The following is a 16,897-nucleotide window of genomic DNA, read 5'->3' on the forward strand; positions in this document are numbered from 1 at the left end:
CTGCAGTTAAACAAGCAAAAAGACATTTTCATCCCATCTTGGAAAGCCTATTTTTGACTGGTAAAAGGAAAAATAGATATTGGAATCAAAGATATAAAGCGCATGTTTGGGGCTCCAGGGGCCAGTGAGATCTGGCTGCATTGGCTTTGAACCGCAACACCAGGGAAACCGAGTCAAATCAGATCAGAGCACGGTGGAGCCCACCGAGAGGAACGGTCCCTACCGACCAATTCCACGTCCGTTCAGAATACACAATCACCTCAGTTAACATTACTGCGGGAGTTGATGAGCAGGGTGAAGTGGAAGGAGTCCACCTGGACACCCCAGCAGGCAGAAAGAGGGAGGCGTTGATCGGATCTGAAATACAGCACTCTTGGACAAACTGGAGGTTTGTCAGATGTGTATCTCCATAGACAGATTAATGATGTGTTGTGGCAGGGTCACATCTGGCGGGATATCATTATTACATTAACAACTTGGTGATGTGTGCCGGAGGGTGTATTATTGTGCAACGAGGACGATTTGTTAAGTTCTTATCCACCATTTAACAGCAATTATTTAGACCCTTAAAGTATGTTTCTGACAACTGCAGAGATAAAAAAAAGAACAGAAGAATGTTTTTGCATAAATGAACAGAGCACTGTTTAGACCTTTTGTCTTTTGTGGCCTGGCTGGTGACACTAAAACACTTCCTGGCAATGAAGATGCGTTCACTTTCAACAAAAGAAAGGTCACTGCCTTTCCTATCCTACACCACTGATAAAATCAAAGGTCTTCTGAGAATTGTACCTTGAACACCTCGGTGCTTCACTACCCAAGGGACGGGCAACATCTGAAAGAAATGTGCTCCGATTTTTGTACTCCGAAGGTACTTTTGTTCATACTGAAATGCCAGGATGACACAAAAGAGGTGTTTTTAAGGGTCTAGTGATAATCTGCTAATTACACAAAGTGGCCCCCACTCACAGGACTAAAGAGGACTGGGGCCCCCAGCTACCCCGAGGTGAGTTCCTTCATGCCACATCCCTCTCAAGCCGGAGCATATGTGTGGGCTTAAAGCACTCTCGTCAATCTCTTTGAAATAAACTCATTAGCCAAGCCCACCTGTTCCAATGGGCACCAATTTGATTGGCCAGCGCTGACAACCCTCCAACTGTCTGGCTTGTATTCCACTCGCCGACAGTTTGAATGTGTCCTCCCACAGCTGAGCAGCGGCTCGCTCTCATTGGAGGTGTCCCACTGGCAATCACGTGATCATGTTTTCAAGCTTGAGAGGTGCACACATGTGGTAGACTTGTGTGGATTTTGCCTCAGAATTGGTGGGCTTGGGATGCTTCATTCCATATGCAGCAAGAATGCACTGCTACCAACCATGGCTTCTGAGTGATGTACCCCAGGACTGAGAGAATTGCACTAGTGCTTCTCTGGTAAAGCCTCCGGGCCAGGGTCTGATGCTCTGCGTTTGTTTAAAGACCATGTGTGAGCCATCCTTGCAAGAGAAGTGTCTTGACTGTTTCCAAACATGCTGTTGTGGACCAGTTTTGGGGGCAAAATGTATTGCTTACCGTTTTTCTCTATGTGGCACTTTTAGTTCACAATTGGTTGTGCTAAAAAGCTTTTTCATTTACTATGTTTTCTCTGAGCCATCAAAATAGTTCCAAGCCTGGGTTGGCTTTGCTTTGATTCATGTCACTGACCACAACAATGCTTTTAACCAATTATGTGCCAGCATGTACTGTGCATCTGTCCCTCTCTGGTTCCAAACTCATTTCTCTTTCCCTCTCAGAAACCTCAACAGTCTTCACTGTGTCCTGTTAAGTTAGTAGTAGCTCTCCCACCGTCTCATTCACAAATGGAAAAAACGGGTCCTTGCAATGAAATCCTGATATCTATAATATCCTGGTATGTACCCAAGATAAACAACTAAGTGGGATATCAGAAAGGACTTTGCTTGCTCTATCCAATTTGCTAGTCTGATAGAGCGGGAGAGAGAGAGAGAGAGAGAGAGAGAGAACAAGAAAAGCCATGCTGTGAGTAAATAGTTGATGGTCTGTTTTTGAATCTTGCACCCCCAATGACCTGCTTTTTTCCCCTCCTCTCTCACTCGCTCCTCCCTCTCAATTTGGCTGCAGAGGAGCAATGACTCATGGCCACTGGAGAGAAGGAGCAGGATGCATTGAAGGGGGGCGTGGGGGTACAGGGGGCTGGAGGTGGTGGCTCAGAGCGTACACAACAGTTCTGCCAAAACCGCCCATCTCCACCCCCCATGCACAAGACAGCCCCCCCCTGACTGACACACACACACACACACACACACACACACACACCATTACCACCCCTCGACACACACTCAGCTTATCAAATGAGCCCCACTGCCTGAAACACCCACACAACTCATTGGTCAATTCTTACAATTCCGTTGTGCAAGAAACCCACATAATAGCCATTATTTCCTTCCCAAGTCAAGGCTTTTATAAACATGCCGCTTCATATTTTAATACAGTGCCCCCCGCCCCCCTCCCCCCTCCCCCATTTAAATTACTCATCGGAGACCTGCGCTTGCAACCTCTCATCCCTTCATCCACAGCCTTGAATAGTGTGCGGCTGTACCACAGCTGACATTAAAGAAGGTGAGAGGAAAGCGAAAGAGTAAGGTTTCCAGTGAGTGGTGGCCTGAACAAAGGCAAAAAATGAGACGAGAGACAGAGAGAGAGAGAAAGAGAACTAGCGAGAGAGAGAGAGTGCGAGAGGAAGAGAAGAAAAAAGGCAAGAAAGTGAAAACTCAGACGCTTCAAAATCTCAGTGACCTTTAGCCCACTTGTGATCCATAGCCGCCAATGAAAGCAAGAGAAGGAGTGTGTGTGTGGGGGGGGGCAGTAGACAGTATGTGGGGGAGTGGGCAGGGGAAGGAGCACAAGCTGGGGGGGGGGGGGTGTTAGCTGCAGAGTCGGTGTCACCTCTAACCCGCTGTCTGGTTTCTGTGTTGCTGTAATGGCAGAGGGGGAAAAAAAAAGATTTCACTGACGCTTCTCGTTCCCCTATTTTTCATCTCTATCACTTTCTTCCTCCACGCCTCCAAGTCTGATGACCTTACAGGATGAGAGAAAGAGCGGCAGAAAGGGAGCGTCCCTCCTTTGTCTGCCTGTCTGTCTGTCTAGTTGTCTCTGGCTGGTTTCTGTCGTAACCTGTGCTCAAAATAAAACAAGCCAGCAGTCACTCCATCCTCATCAGTATGGTTTTGATTGCTTTGGTAAGGTTGTGCTGTGCAGAGACGCAGGGCTCCATCCGGCAAGTGAACAGGGAGGTGGGGGATTCAAAGTATGTAACCTGTGTTACAAGTAGGCCTAAACCTCCAAAAGAACAACCCTGGGATTTTTCCAGGACAAAGAAAACGTAGGGCCCTTAGGAGGTTGAACACTTAATCTGAGTTCATTTGTCTGGATTAGTCACTACAAAACTATCACTTTTGGAATACCCCCCAGGCACAGTCAGGTTGTGTTGAAACATGTGACACAGCAACAAGCACTCATCTCCCTCCAGCAAAAAAAAAGACTCCACCAACTCAAACCCAAGAACATCCATGAACTTCTTAACTCATGATCTGGCACCAAAGCCAATCCAAAATAACGCTATGTCTTTGGAGCTACTGACTTTGGTCCTCTCCTCTCGGACGTGTGACCACTGAGTCACCCAACACTCCCATGAGCACACCAGCCTATTTCTTTACTTGGTGGAACTGGAACCTATTGCCTCGCTTTGGCAGAGTGTGTGTGCCCTGACCAGGATGGGCATCTCCAATATCACCCAGCTGCTAGGTTCCTATATCTGCCTCGTTGACCAAACTCAGAGGTGAAGGTCTCGACCAAACTAATGGAGTTACACTTCCTTCTAGCTAAATACTGAAAGGTCAAGAAGGACACACGACTACATCAATGATGCTCTGTGATCCCAGTGTGACGGTGTGGAGAAATGAAACAAGTATCTGCCAATAATCTACATCCGTTTTGCTCTAGCGTATAGTGATGTGCTCAGAAAAAATGCAGTGTTTCTAAAACATCTGTCAAAATTGGGCTGGTGCATTATTATCTACATATCACACAACTGCAGATTGATGAACGTTCATGCTATTCGCATTAAGCAGTACTCTTTATGGTGTATAAAGCCCAAAACAGACAGTACAGGGTGACTCAACAGTCAGCCTTCATCACAGCATGTCCTTTCAAGTCAATTTGGCATCCCTAGCTTAAGCTTAAAAACGATAAACAACAGCCCGATGCAGTGTTTTCCTAACGTTGTGCCATGACACAAGGCTGTGCCGTGAAGGTTGCACACAGTGCGCCTCAGAATAAAATCATTGTTGAACTTTTATTGTTGTTCATAATATTTTGTATTTTGAAATTGTAGGTCAGCCTATTTTTAATCACATTTCCTGATACTAGTTCTAAACATAACTTGCAAACTGTTTTGCACTTTCCTACACCTAGATACCATCTTCATTGGTCAAAGAATATTGAACCTGAGTGCAACTCTCAGCCAATTAGCCCATACCTCAAACACCGCAGACCAACACAGATGCATTCCAGAGGTGATTGCTCTAAGAGTACAGGGAAGCTCAGCCTCCTCTAAAATATCACAGAAAATTGCATCAAATAATGCCCATTACAGGTTCCAAGCTAGCGAAAAAAGCTAATGCTAGGATAAGGCGTAACTAACTTCAAACTGAATTCATACCTAAAGCAGTGTTAGCATTTTTTGACAGATGGTTATTAGCATTTTTCTATGGAATGTTATAAGTCGATAAGAGAGAAACTGCCATTTACCTCACACAGTATTGAGTAATTATTACTGTGCGTTCAGACCAAGAGCGACTTGAGCTTCCAAAATCGCTCTGGACGCCCTGTAAAGGACGCCGCGGGAAGCTTGGATGCTTTGGCCGTTCTGACGTAGTAACATTCTATGTTCGTTGCTGGTCGTTTGGTCGCTGAACCGCGTCATAGCTCATTACTATAAAGTTGAACCACTTTCAACTTTCTCTAGTCGCGCAAGACGCCCAAAACGCAGACGGATTGGTCGCTGCTGGCAGCTGAGAGAAGACGGCTTCCATCGAAAATGAATGACTTCCGGAATCTTTGGAAGCTCAAGTCGCCTGCAGTGTGAACGCACAGTCAGCCCTTCAGTTGTCTCTTGACCTTCTGCTCCCATACTTTCTGCCTTTTTGACTCATGGGGGGAAATTGTGCAACTGTTTTCCACTTCACACGAGCAACAGTTTGGCCTTTTTTTTTTAAGAATTATTCTACATTTTTTTAATAATTTAGAAACGTTTTCCTCTGTTCAGTGTACTATGTCAATATGGATTTATCACTTTTATGTAGAAAATTATATATTTATTTCTGTACAGCTATATGGTAATTAGTGGTTACCACCCCACCCCCCACCAACGATATCATCTTCAATTGCCTTTTTCTCACTGTACACATTGTCAAATACCAATTAAAGGGACATCACACAACCCTAAGATGAAGTCATAATAACAATGTCATGGTGTAAACCTGCTAAAGGCATCAGATGCGTGGTGCATTGGATTAGCCTGCATAACAGACTTTAAGTTATGCCATTGAGACTTGTGGTTCGAACCCCTTGTGAACCTTCAATGCTTTAGGCAACTTTTTTTCCTCACTTTGCAAACACTGAAAATGACAACCTCTCTAGGGACGGAGTCAGAGTCTTGTTAAAAAGTAGGCAGGGCCTTGTTGAGTACTCACTGATTTTATGCAAATGTAATGAGTCAACATGATCACCACACAAACCGGCAACACAACAGGCCGCTACCGTCTCGTTTGTGCTGCCGCCGTAGGAAAAAGGGTTACTCTGACTGGCTGTTTAGCTTACTTACCTGCTGCTTAGACGCAGATAGTAATAGATGTTCTCGTACAGATTATGCGGCAGTTAGTAGTTAGCCTCTGGTTGACTGGATCTAATAACATTTCGTTTTTCTCGCTTCCTCGCTTTCTTCGTCAAACAAAGTACTGAGACTGACAATACCAGTGTTTGCAAGCTATCAAGCACATTTTCATTAGAAGTAGGTACCAGTAAGGTGTTGGTTCTGGTGAGACAGAGTAGTGGGAAAATGATAAGCCAGCCCTGCTTTGTTTATGTTTGGTCTATCTGCACCCCTATGCGCATTGTCCTAGTAGCAGAATGTAGCCTATGGTCTCGTTGACAGAGGGCAGGCTTTGCTGTGTGTGCAGTGAACATTTTTGCCACGCAAAGGCAGCACTAGGCAAATAAGTGGTCATTCAGTTATCTAGTAGATAGTGCTTTAAAGTCTTCCTGGTCTGCACTGTGCTTTAGACCACAAAAGGTCTCAATGTGAATGCCTTTTCTTGATTCCACAGTCTTGCAAACAACTGTCCTTTATGGAAGCATATGAGTTCCATAATTCAAATGAGAATGCATTCTGCAATATGCAATTCTAAAAGACATTACATTAGGCAATTGCTAATTCATTATGCAATTTAATATTACAATTTGCAATACTTTCTTTCAAACTGCATTTTAATATACAAAGTGGCAATGCAATCATCAAATCAATTTGATTTATTTTGGTTAAAAATTTGAATAAACATGGATTGAATTGCATTCCATTTTGCCATGGTACTTTAGTCTCAAAATTCAAATGGCAATTCATTTTGCATTTCAATTTTCAATATTCAGTTTCATCTTTTAATTGTCAATTACTTTTGCAATGTAATGTTCAAAATTCAATGTAGAATTGAATTATTTTTTATTTTTTTAATTTTTTGATTTTTTTTTTTAAATGTTTTTTTAAAAAATATTGAAAACATTTTGAATATTTTTTGGCAAAAAGTTTTGCCCGGTTTGCAGAAATAGCGCCCCCGTTATTGCATAGCACTTTGTCACGCTCTTTGTGTCTCAAAATTCAAATGGCAATGGCAAACGCGATTCCAAAACACTTTGCAATCTGTCAGTCTCCCATCACCCATGGCGGGAACTACGTCACGTCCGTGTTTATCTCGCATTGGTCAGTCTTCTCTTTAAGGCGGGTCTTGGGCAGGGCGGCTGACGGCCTCCAGGTAGAGAAGATAACGTAAAAGAGAAATTGTCGCTGACACAGTAGCCTACTGTTGGAGGTGATGGGCAAGAACAGTCGCTCAGCTACTGAGGGAGGCAGGCGTGTGTGTGTGCGCGTGCGGAGACCTTGATCCGACCGTACGCCACCCCCTCCAGGAGCGTGTATCAGGGTGAAGCGTGAAAAATAGCACACAGGTAGCCAGGGGAGCTGATCGAGGGAGCTGGCAGCCCAGGGCCCTGGAGCTCATATCTGGGTGCAGCGTTTGCTCCTCTCAGCCCGGAGGACTGCTCCAGATTAACGACCATAGACAGTAAGATAGGCTACTGACAGGGCTAACACAGGGCTACTAACAGGGCAGGGCTGTTAATGACAGGGCAACATCGTTTCATTCACACTCAGGCACTCCTGGTCTGACCACGACCGTCCAGCTGCAGCCTGCACTGTCAGAAAGGAAGCGTAGCCACGTCCTGAGATATCGATGGCTTTGCCCCAAACGAGGAACGTGCATCGTTCTTTTCACAAATACACCATATTTGTAAGCAAATAAAGTGGTTTACTTAAGATTACTCAGCGTTTTATCAACGTTTGGTCCGCGAAAATATTCTCGCTGCACCGGTAGGGAACCCGCCGTCATGTCATCCGGCACAAGCTTCCTTGGTACACTGCTGTCATAAGCATTACGGTTCCCCATTGACTCTGACAGTCAGAATCAATGGGAGTCAATGGGGAACCGTAATCCTTATGACAGCAGTGTACCAAGGAAGCTTGTGCCGGATGACATGACGGCGGTGGTAGGGAATCGGTTGCGAGACTCGGTGAGACGTGATCATCCCACTGGATTGTTGTTTGTACAAACATTCAACATCCAAAACTATAACTGAAAAACGTCAACATTGACGAATGTAATACATTTGTGCTACGTTATAAAAATAAAACGTAGACACCTATTAAAAGATGCACTTGCTAATTTGTGCTACATTCTTATCAACGATCAGTGAAAAACTACTTCCTCGTTTGGGGCAAAGCCATCGATATCTCAGCAAGTGACTACGCTTGCTTTCCGGTTCTGACCAAACGTTGATAAAACGCTGAGTAATCTTAAGTAAACCACTTTATTTGCTTACAAATATGGTGTATTTGTGAAAAGAACGATGTACGTTCCTCGTTTGGGGCAAAGCCATCGATATCTCAGGACGTGGCTACGCTTCCTTTCTGACAGTGCAGGCTGCAGCTGGACGGTCGTGGTCAGACCAGGAGTGCCTGAGTGTGAATGAAACGATGTTGCCCTGTCATTAACAGCCCTGCCCTGTTAGTAGCCCTGTGTTAGCCCTGTCAGTAGCCTATCTTACTGTCTATGGTCGTTAATCTGGAGCAGTCCTCCGGGCTGAGAGGAGCAAACGCTGCACCCAGATATGAGCTCCAGGGCCCTGGGCTGCCAGCTCCCTCGATCAGCTCCCCTGGCTACCTGTGTGCTATTTTTCACGCTTCACCCTGATACACGCTCCTGGAGGGGGTGGCGTACGGTCGGATCAAGGTCTCCGCACGCGCACACACACACGCCTGCCTCCCTCAGTAGCTGAGCGACTGTTCTTGCCCATCACCTCCAACAGTAGGCTACTGTGTCAGCGACAATTTCTCTTTTACGTTATCTTCTCTACCTGGAGGCCGTCAGCCGCCCTGCCCAAGACCCGCCTTAAAGAGAAGACTGACCAATGCGAGATAAACACGGACGTGACGTAGTTCCCGCCATGGGTGATTGGAGACTGACAGATTGCAAAGTGTTTTGGAATCGCGTTTGCCATTGCCATTTGAATTTTGAGACTCAAAGAGCGTGACAAAGTGCTATGCAATTAACGGGGGCGCTATTTCTGCAAACCGGGCAAAACTTTTTGCCAAAAAATATTCAAAATGTTTTCAATATTTTTTTTAAAAACATTTTTAAAAAAAAATCAAATAAATTAAAAAATTAAAAAATAATTCAATTCTACATTGAATTTTGAACATTACATTGCAAAAGTAATTGACAATTAAAAAGATGAAACTGAATATTGAAAATTGAAATGCAAAATGAATTGCCATTTGAATTTTGAGACTAAAGTACCATGGCAAAATGGAATGCAATTCAATCCATGTTTATTCAAATTTTTAACCAAAATAAATCAAATTGATTTGATGATTGCATTGTCACTTTGTATATTAAAATGCAGTTTGAAAGAAAGTATTGCAAATTGTAATATTAAATTGCATAATGAATTAGCAATTGCCTAATGTAATGTCTTTTAGAATTGCATATTGCAGAATGCATTCTCATTTGAATTTTGGAACTCATATGCTTCCATAGTCCTTGGAGTACCCTAATTGGTGATGTGCAATTTAATCCCACTCTCAAAGTAACTTTGAGGCTTCGAACCCTCAGATGTTTGAAGGCCATGGCCCTGCTCCTCTCTGCTCTGCTCATCTCCTCCCTTTCCCTTCCCCTCCCTTCTGGACTGATCTGGTCTCTGGTTTTGTCCTCTGAAGTCTCCCCCTGGTCTCTGAGGGATTGTGCTGGGTCACTCGGTGGAAGTCCCCAGTGCAGGAGAGGATGATCTGTCTGTCGAGTCTGGTCTGGCCACCCTCTACTCACTTCCACCCTATAATTACTGATCTGGCTCAGAACAAGACGTACAAAGTGTGCGCGCTGATGAATAGACTGGATGTGACACACAAAAGAACGAGAGAAAACGAGAGAGAGAGATAGAGAGAGAGAGAGAGAGGGCAAGAGAAGCCTGCAGAGGAGAGATTAGATAAGGGCAAGAACAAAACCATATTCAGACTTGAGCTGGTTGAGCAAATTGAAGGGACAGAGATTGGATAGGTTCTCAGGCGAGTTAAGGGACAGATCCCTTTGAAGGGTGGAGTATTCAGCTACAATGCACCACTAACTAAGCCTTCACTCTTCCCACTGGGGAGTGGGGGGGGGGGGGGGGTAGAGTGAGAAGGTGAGATGGGATTTAAAGAACCAGAAGATGAACTCATTTACTACCCCTATTCAGTTCCCTCAGCGCCTTCTAACCTGCCCTGAGTAAACAGACAAACCAACCCCCCAGCTGCTACATTCTCGCATTCAGACAACGCTACTCTTGCAGTTTTCAGTGAAACAGTTCCCACTGCCAGCCGTCTAGCAAACCAAACCTAAGACTCAACTGACAAAAGCAAGGAAGAAAGAAAGAAAGCAAGAGAGTAAGTAAGAAAGAAAGATCCTGCATTATACAATTTGCTCACATCCACTGGCCTGCCTTGGAAAAAAAAACATTGACGTTTTGCTGATGACCTTCCTGATTCCATCAGGTTTATTCTGTCACTCAACGACACTCTACACCATGGGGGCCTCCCTATTTTCAGCCAAAACAAACAATTCATCAACAAGGGGCCATTTTCCTGTCCAAAGGAATCACAAAACGGTCCGATTCTTTCCCTTCTTCGTAGTCTTTTTTTTCTTCTTACTGGCATGTTTTCCACAGCTGGGTCAACCTCTCCTGCAAAAACCTCTCTTCTCAAGCACTCAGGCTTATCTCCATTTTAATTAACCACTCAGGCCAACATTCACCCATCTATTGAGCAAATACTAGTCCACCAAGAGAAGGTGGAGAGGTGGAGAGGTAGAGAGGTAGAGAGGTAGAGAAGTAGAGAGAGAGAGAGAGAGAGAGAGAGAGAGAGAGAGAGATTTAGTCAGTTCATGATCATGACCCTAAGGGAACTCGCTGCAAGGGGAACTGCAGAACTCATGTGGATGACAGAAAAACATTGCAAGGCTCACAAGCAAGTTTCTGACTGCTTGCTTTTTTGCCTCTACCCATAAAGATTGCAACACAGAGCATTTTGGTTGGAAGTTCACTGAATGAAACCAAATCTAAAACAGAACGGGAGTGGGAGGGGGCAATTTGTTTTTTTTTCTGAATGAAGCATCCTGAATGTCGAGGGCGGAAGGCAAAAATTTGCTGACAACAAAGAAAGACAAGTTCCCTTGGTCATGCCGTAATCACGACCAACAGAAATGGTTTATGAACGAGGAAACTCTTAAAGAGGAAGAGGGCACCCACAAAACAACATTTGTACTTTCATACGCCTTTTTTAGTGCCCCATACATCACGCATGCCAAGTCCTATAACAATGAAGAGCACTGTACGAAACCCTGACATTTATATAGGTCTGTATAAAAAAACTGTTCTGGTCACCATTCATTGTCTATGCTTGTATTTCACGGGGATCCACAACAACATTAGCTGGCAATATTCATGCACAACAGTAATGACATACTTGCATGATTTGGATCCTGACATAGTTTACAAACAAATAGGCTAAATGGGAAACCATACCATACAATAGTGTAAATTCAAACAGGCAGACCCCCCTATTCTATGCTAAATCCTTCCAAGTATGAATGTTTAAAAGTGCATGTGCACAAACACACAAACACACACACACACACACGAGAGAGAGAGGCAGGGGACCAGCATGATCAGTGTGCCAAACTGAAAAGGGGCCAAGCCAAATTACTCAAAGAAAAAAAAATTGCCTTTTCATCCGGCGTGCTTTTCGTGTGGTGTGTGCCCTGGACCTAGTCCTGAGGGGGAAAGAGAGAGAGAAGAAAAGGGAAAGAGAGACAGAGAGAAATAAAGGGAACGAGAGACAGACAGAGAGAGAGAGAGAGAAATAAAAAGAGAGGGAGAGGAGAGACCAGGCTGTCTTTTTTGGCCAACCACAAAAACAACTCGTCACATTTCAAATCGGCACAATAAAGACCACACCAAACTCGGCACATGACCGCCACAATGAGCCATGGCTCTGAGAGGACATGGGAGCCTAGTTGTTTGTCTGCACTAACAAAGCCCTGAAGAGTCTATCTATTGGCAAAGAATATAGCATATCCATCCAATTTGCTCTTAAAAAATGTCCAAACACATCAACGAAGCAAGTCCAATGTTGTGATCTTTCTGACAATTAACAAAAAACATTGTGTCAGCAGTTCCTTCACACAATCAAACTGTCCCATGACAGAGCTTTGAAAAATGATGCAACAGGTAACATTGATGCAATGCCTCTCTGATTGTGAGTCATGTGTGTGGGGATGGGGGCACTGATTGTCAAGAACACCCATCTCGTGAGATCACTTCCCAACCTTTAAGCCAGACTTGCGTTCTGATACACGTCTGGGTGAACACCCACACACAAAAGTCAAATCTGTGCCCAGCGATGGCGTGAATCAGTTGTTCCTGTGTGTGTGTGTGTGTGTGTGTGTGTCGAGACATCTCTGTGTGCAGCCCAGCCGTCAGGTGTAACGGGTGTGTGATCTGTTGTTCACGCCCTTCTCCCTACCTGTGCCAGTGTGTGGAACAGGCCCGGGGGCAGGAGGGGTGAGGCCACATTTGTGCTCCCTTTTAACTCAACACCAGCAGGCCCCCCAGCCCTCACATCTGCTGCTGCTCGCTTTCTTTTCAACCCTCTCTCTCTCTCTCCCTCTTTCTCTCTTTCTTTCTTAGTCACTGGCGCACTCTCACTCTCCCCCCCCCCCCACCACACTGAGCCCTTTTTCCTTTCATAACCGGTATTAGGGAAGAGGAGAGCCCCCTCGGGAACTTTTCTCCTGTAACACTTTTCACCTCTTCTTTCCAGGGAACTTCCCTCTCCCTGAGTGAGCACACACACACACACACACACACACACACACACACTTTGTGGTGTCCATCTTTGACTTGCACTCCTTTGGCAATGACAGCGTATGAAGTTTAAGGGGGGGGGGAAAGAAGACGGCAAGTAAAATAGGAAGAAAAAAAAGGAGGGAGGAAAGTTATATCAAATCCCGTTCCCTTGGGGTAAAACTTTGGCTGCATTGTGTCGAAATAAGTGATTCATGGCTTTATCATCACAGGTGATGTGGAGATTGTTTCCCCAGCGCGGCTGGGCTTCTTTCAACACTGCCAAAGCCGCATGTCCCTCTGATAGCCCAGAGACAAATCAACACCCACACACACATACACACGCTCTCTCTAAGTCTCCCTCTCTCCAACGAATGCATGCACACACACACACACACACACACACACACACGAACACACATACGCGCATACACACACAAAAAAACATACACACACAGCTCACACTTTTACAATCAAAGAAAACAAAGATTACAGCAGACAAATAAAGATTACAGCAGCATCTCATCCTCGCACTTTCTTCTCTCCTATCCTGCATTTTTAGAGGTGTACTGCAGTAGAGATAGGCAGCCTCACCTGATACTGCTAGTCTGCTACCTCAAATAATTTGGAATAACAACAGGTTGGCTGAAGGAGACAGTTAGTACTTTAGGGACCGGCTCTGAGCTACAAGCATCTGTGATAAGCCATGGTCTCCCCTGCCCCTCTGCCTCTTTCTAAAACTCATTCATTGAAGTGATAGCAGGCAGCCCCCCCCCCCCAAAAAAAAAAAAACCCCGCTATGAACGAAAGAAAAGGTCCACCACTACAAAACAGGGGATGGCTAAATAATTCAGGGTGGAAAAAGGCAACAAAGAATAAACAAATACAATCCTTTACATTCAGGCTTCCCAGTAAGGTGTAAAATTCCATGACCCTTGGGAACCCTGAACATTATTTCATAATATCCTATTTCCTTTCTTTGCACGGACTTCTAAAGTAACCAACAGGAACAAATATATTATATTGGGCGATATTTCCTAAATTCATATTACAGTGCACAGAAACACGCACACTCAAAAGCACTCACACACTCGGACACACCACAAGCGACACAATAATAAACCCAAGTATGGGTTTCATAAAATAAGCACCTGTCAAGTGTGACCACCATGGCTGGACCTTACCGATAAAGACGTGCCTCTGGTGCAGGTCTGAAGCACATACACAAACACACACACACACACACACACACACACACACACACACACACACACACACACACACACACACACACACACACACACACACACACACACACACACACACACACACACACACACACACACACACACACACACAGCAGTGATAGTGCACCCACAACCGGGCACATTCCAGTAGGGCTCCCTCCCCAGTGGCTGGACCAAAGAGCACTGTTTGGAGGAGTGCATGTAGCAGGCGGCCCTGCAGGGGCCGACCTGTGGTTTGGTAGTCACAGACAGCCCGTGCTGGCCCTTGCACACAACTGCCAAAGTCTGCACTTCAGACAACTTGGAAGCTGGGGGTGGGGGTGGGGGCGGGGGGTTATGACCCCCATCATGGTGTGGGGTTCGCTCAACTGTAGCATGGAGACTGGGACGCTCCTTCCGCTCTCCTCATGTAGCCTCCAGCCGTTGACACAACAGTACCCTTTGACTATGCTAATAAAGGGCCCTTATGGCACCCTCTCATTTAACTCCCCCCCATCACACACACACACACCCTCCCTTTTCCACTCATTTAAGAGAACAGGGAGTGTGCGTGTGCATGGTGTGTGTGTGTGTGGGGGGGGGGGGGGGGGGGCAGACTCAGTAAAAATCATCTGGACAGGTGGCCAGTCTACCGGTTTCTCGCTTCCCTGTCAAAGCAGAGATGACAAGTACCCCAGCCTGCTATCACTGGCTGCTGGAAAGCCCCAAAATGTACACCAGCCATCCCCTTGCCCTCCCCTCAATTCACACCCCTCCCTGGCTTAAAAAAAATCCCTGTGTCTGTCACCCACTGTGCTGTCTATGAGGATTACCAATTGTGCAAAACAGAAAACCTGCTCACTGTCAATACCCAGCAAGGGGCATTGGCTATAGCGTTTCATTTAGATAAACAACAAAAAAATCAGTCACGACTGGTGCAGCATTGTTTAAAATTTCACATTTTCCTTTAAAAAAAAATCACTGATTTGAAGCGCGGTTTCAACACAACTCGAAATACAACCCTCGGAGTGTTTGTAAGCAACTCCCACAGTAGACTGCGATCTACTGTAAGGTTAGCTATAACCACCCAATTAAAACAGAGACCACGGAAAGGGACGTGGAACTCGCTGGGGTTTTCTGTCTTTTTCTTTCAAAGAATTACTCTGAGGTTTTAATCACCCGGTTGCGCAATTATTGTCAAAGAAAGTGGGCTAGTCTTTAGAGGAAATATAAATAGAGGAGAGTATGCGTTAAATTCTTAGTTAGGCTATTTTCTGTCTGGGTACAAGTAGCGAACGGTGACAAATGAATTCCGATTAACGTTAGCATGCCAAATTGCAGAAGTGTATCATGTATTATGCTAGCGAGCTGTCTGTGTCTCACTGCAGTTTGACGTCTTAGAATGCAGGCAACAATTAAAGCTTTATATTTTAAAAAGAAATCAGCAGCTTTGTCTGCTGATTCATCAAGTACATGCATAGTAGTACCATATTTTCCATATAAAAAATTGCACTGTTTGCAAAATAATTGTGGACTTATCTACACAACGCGCAACCACTTCTGTTTTCGGTGGCATCTAGGCATTTACTGTCCTTAGTTGCACTCGGCATTAAATAATCATTCGTCTGCACCGAGAGGGCGACGGAGGGAAGCCACCCGGACTGTTTGGTAAACAACACTTACATACAGACACACAGACGCATGTCAAAACAGTTTCCCCATACATAGTGCCCAGCTTCTCAATATTATCGCGTACAATATGTCTACAATTTGGCCAATAATACAAAGCAACCGAAGTGAAGCAATAAAAATACAGGGCAAAATGAGTCTCTTGAACAAAGCCACAATATGTTTTAAAAAGCCCCGCGATCCATGTTCCCTGTGTATGATATCATAAGTGGGCTTTCGAATCATATTACTTCATATATTTGTATTACCAAAATAAGCAGTCTGGTTTGGTATTTTTTTTGCTGTCTATATCAGTCTGGCTATTTGTATTCGTGTCGTTGTCTGGTGGTGCACAAAAAGACCGCTGGTAGCTACAAGCTAGCTGGCTAGCCCCAAACTCCCGTGCAGTCGTACTAGCGCTGGGGCTCGTACAAAAAGCCACAACACGGTACGGCGGTACAGCAACAGTCACTACACTAGAGAGTAACGTTAGTCAAAGAAAACCACACAACACATTTCACTTAAAGAAAACACATCTCATTGTTAAAAATAACCACCAAATCAGAAACAGATCCCCACTGAGTTCCATGTGTTATCAAAAGCCACCAACTGAACTCTGAGTACTTAAAATCTACTTTAACTCCAACAGAAGCAGCAGCACTGAATCTCAGACTTACCCTGTCACAACAGGCGCCATCTTCCACAAACTCTCACCAAAACTCCAACACTCGCGAGATCCCTTTCTCCCAGACCAACTAGCCGCCGAGACAACAGCAGCAGACTGGAGATGAAGGAACGAGGGAGAAGGAGAGAAAGGGGGCGGGTGAGGAAGACAGAGGAAGGGGGGTAGAGAGAGTGAGAGAAAAGGGCAGACGCCACAACAACAGGCGTGGGAAACTTCTGAGATCGCGCGAGATCTGGAAAACTCTCACAATAGACTAGAATGGAAAAGCATGCTACCTATCGCGAGATGTGCGTGGATAGTTGCTGTGGCTTATTTTACAGCTCTCGAGGACTATTCCCACGTGTTTGCTCGGCAATAAATTAGGCTACGGCAGTGATCAGGACGTAGTTTGGCACGAAATTTCACACGATGTTGTGAGGAATCCAGAATTTTCCCAGGCCATCAAAAAGCAAAACAGGCTACGTTGTAGGCTACAGTGGAATAGCAAAAAAAACAGACAAGCATTCCCAACATAACTGACTTGCTAGTATTGAAGTCCATTTACA

At 45.0% G+C, this 16,897-nt stretch overlaps 1 protein-coding gene across 2 annotated transcripts in view; it reads right to left on the reverse strand.

Moving 5' to 3' along the window:
- The window catches only part of rbpjb (recombination signal binding protein for immunoglobulin kappa J region b), a 54,672-nt gene extending 38,236 nt beyond the window's left edge, over window positions 1–16,436 (reverse strand). For both annotated transcript variants that reach the window (XM_062515967.1, XM_062515968.1), the window contains exon 1: window positions 16,345–16,436. In XM_062515967.1, coding sequence (XP_062371951.1) covers window positions 16,345–16,364 — 20 coding nt within the window. In that variant the 5' untranslated portion in view covers window positions 16,365–16,436. The remainder of the gene's footprint in view (window positions 1–16,344) is intronic.
- Window positions 16,437–16,897: the final 461 nt, after the last annotated feature.

This window comes from Sardina pilchardus, chromosome 16 (genome assembly GCF_963854185.1).
Source record: "Sardina pilchardus chromosome 16, fSarPil1.1, whole genome shotgun sequence".
Lineage (NCBI taxonomy): Eukaryota > Metazoa > Chordata > Actinopteri > Clupeiformes > Clupeidae > Sardina > Sardina pilchardus.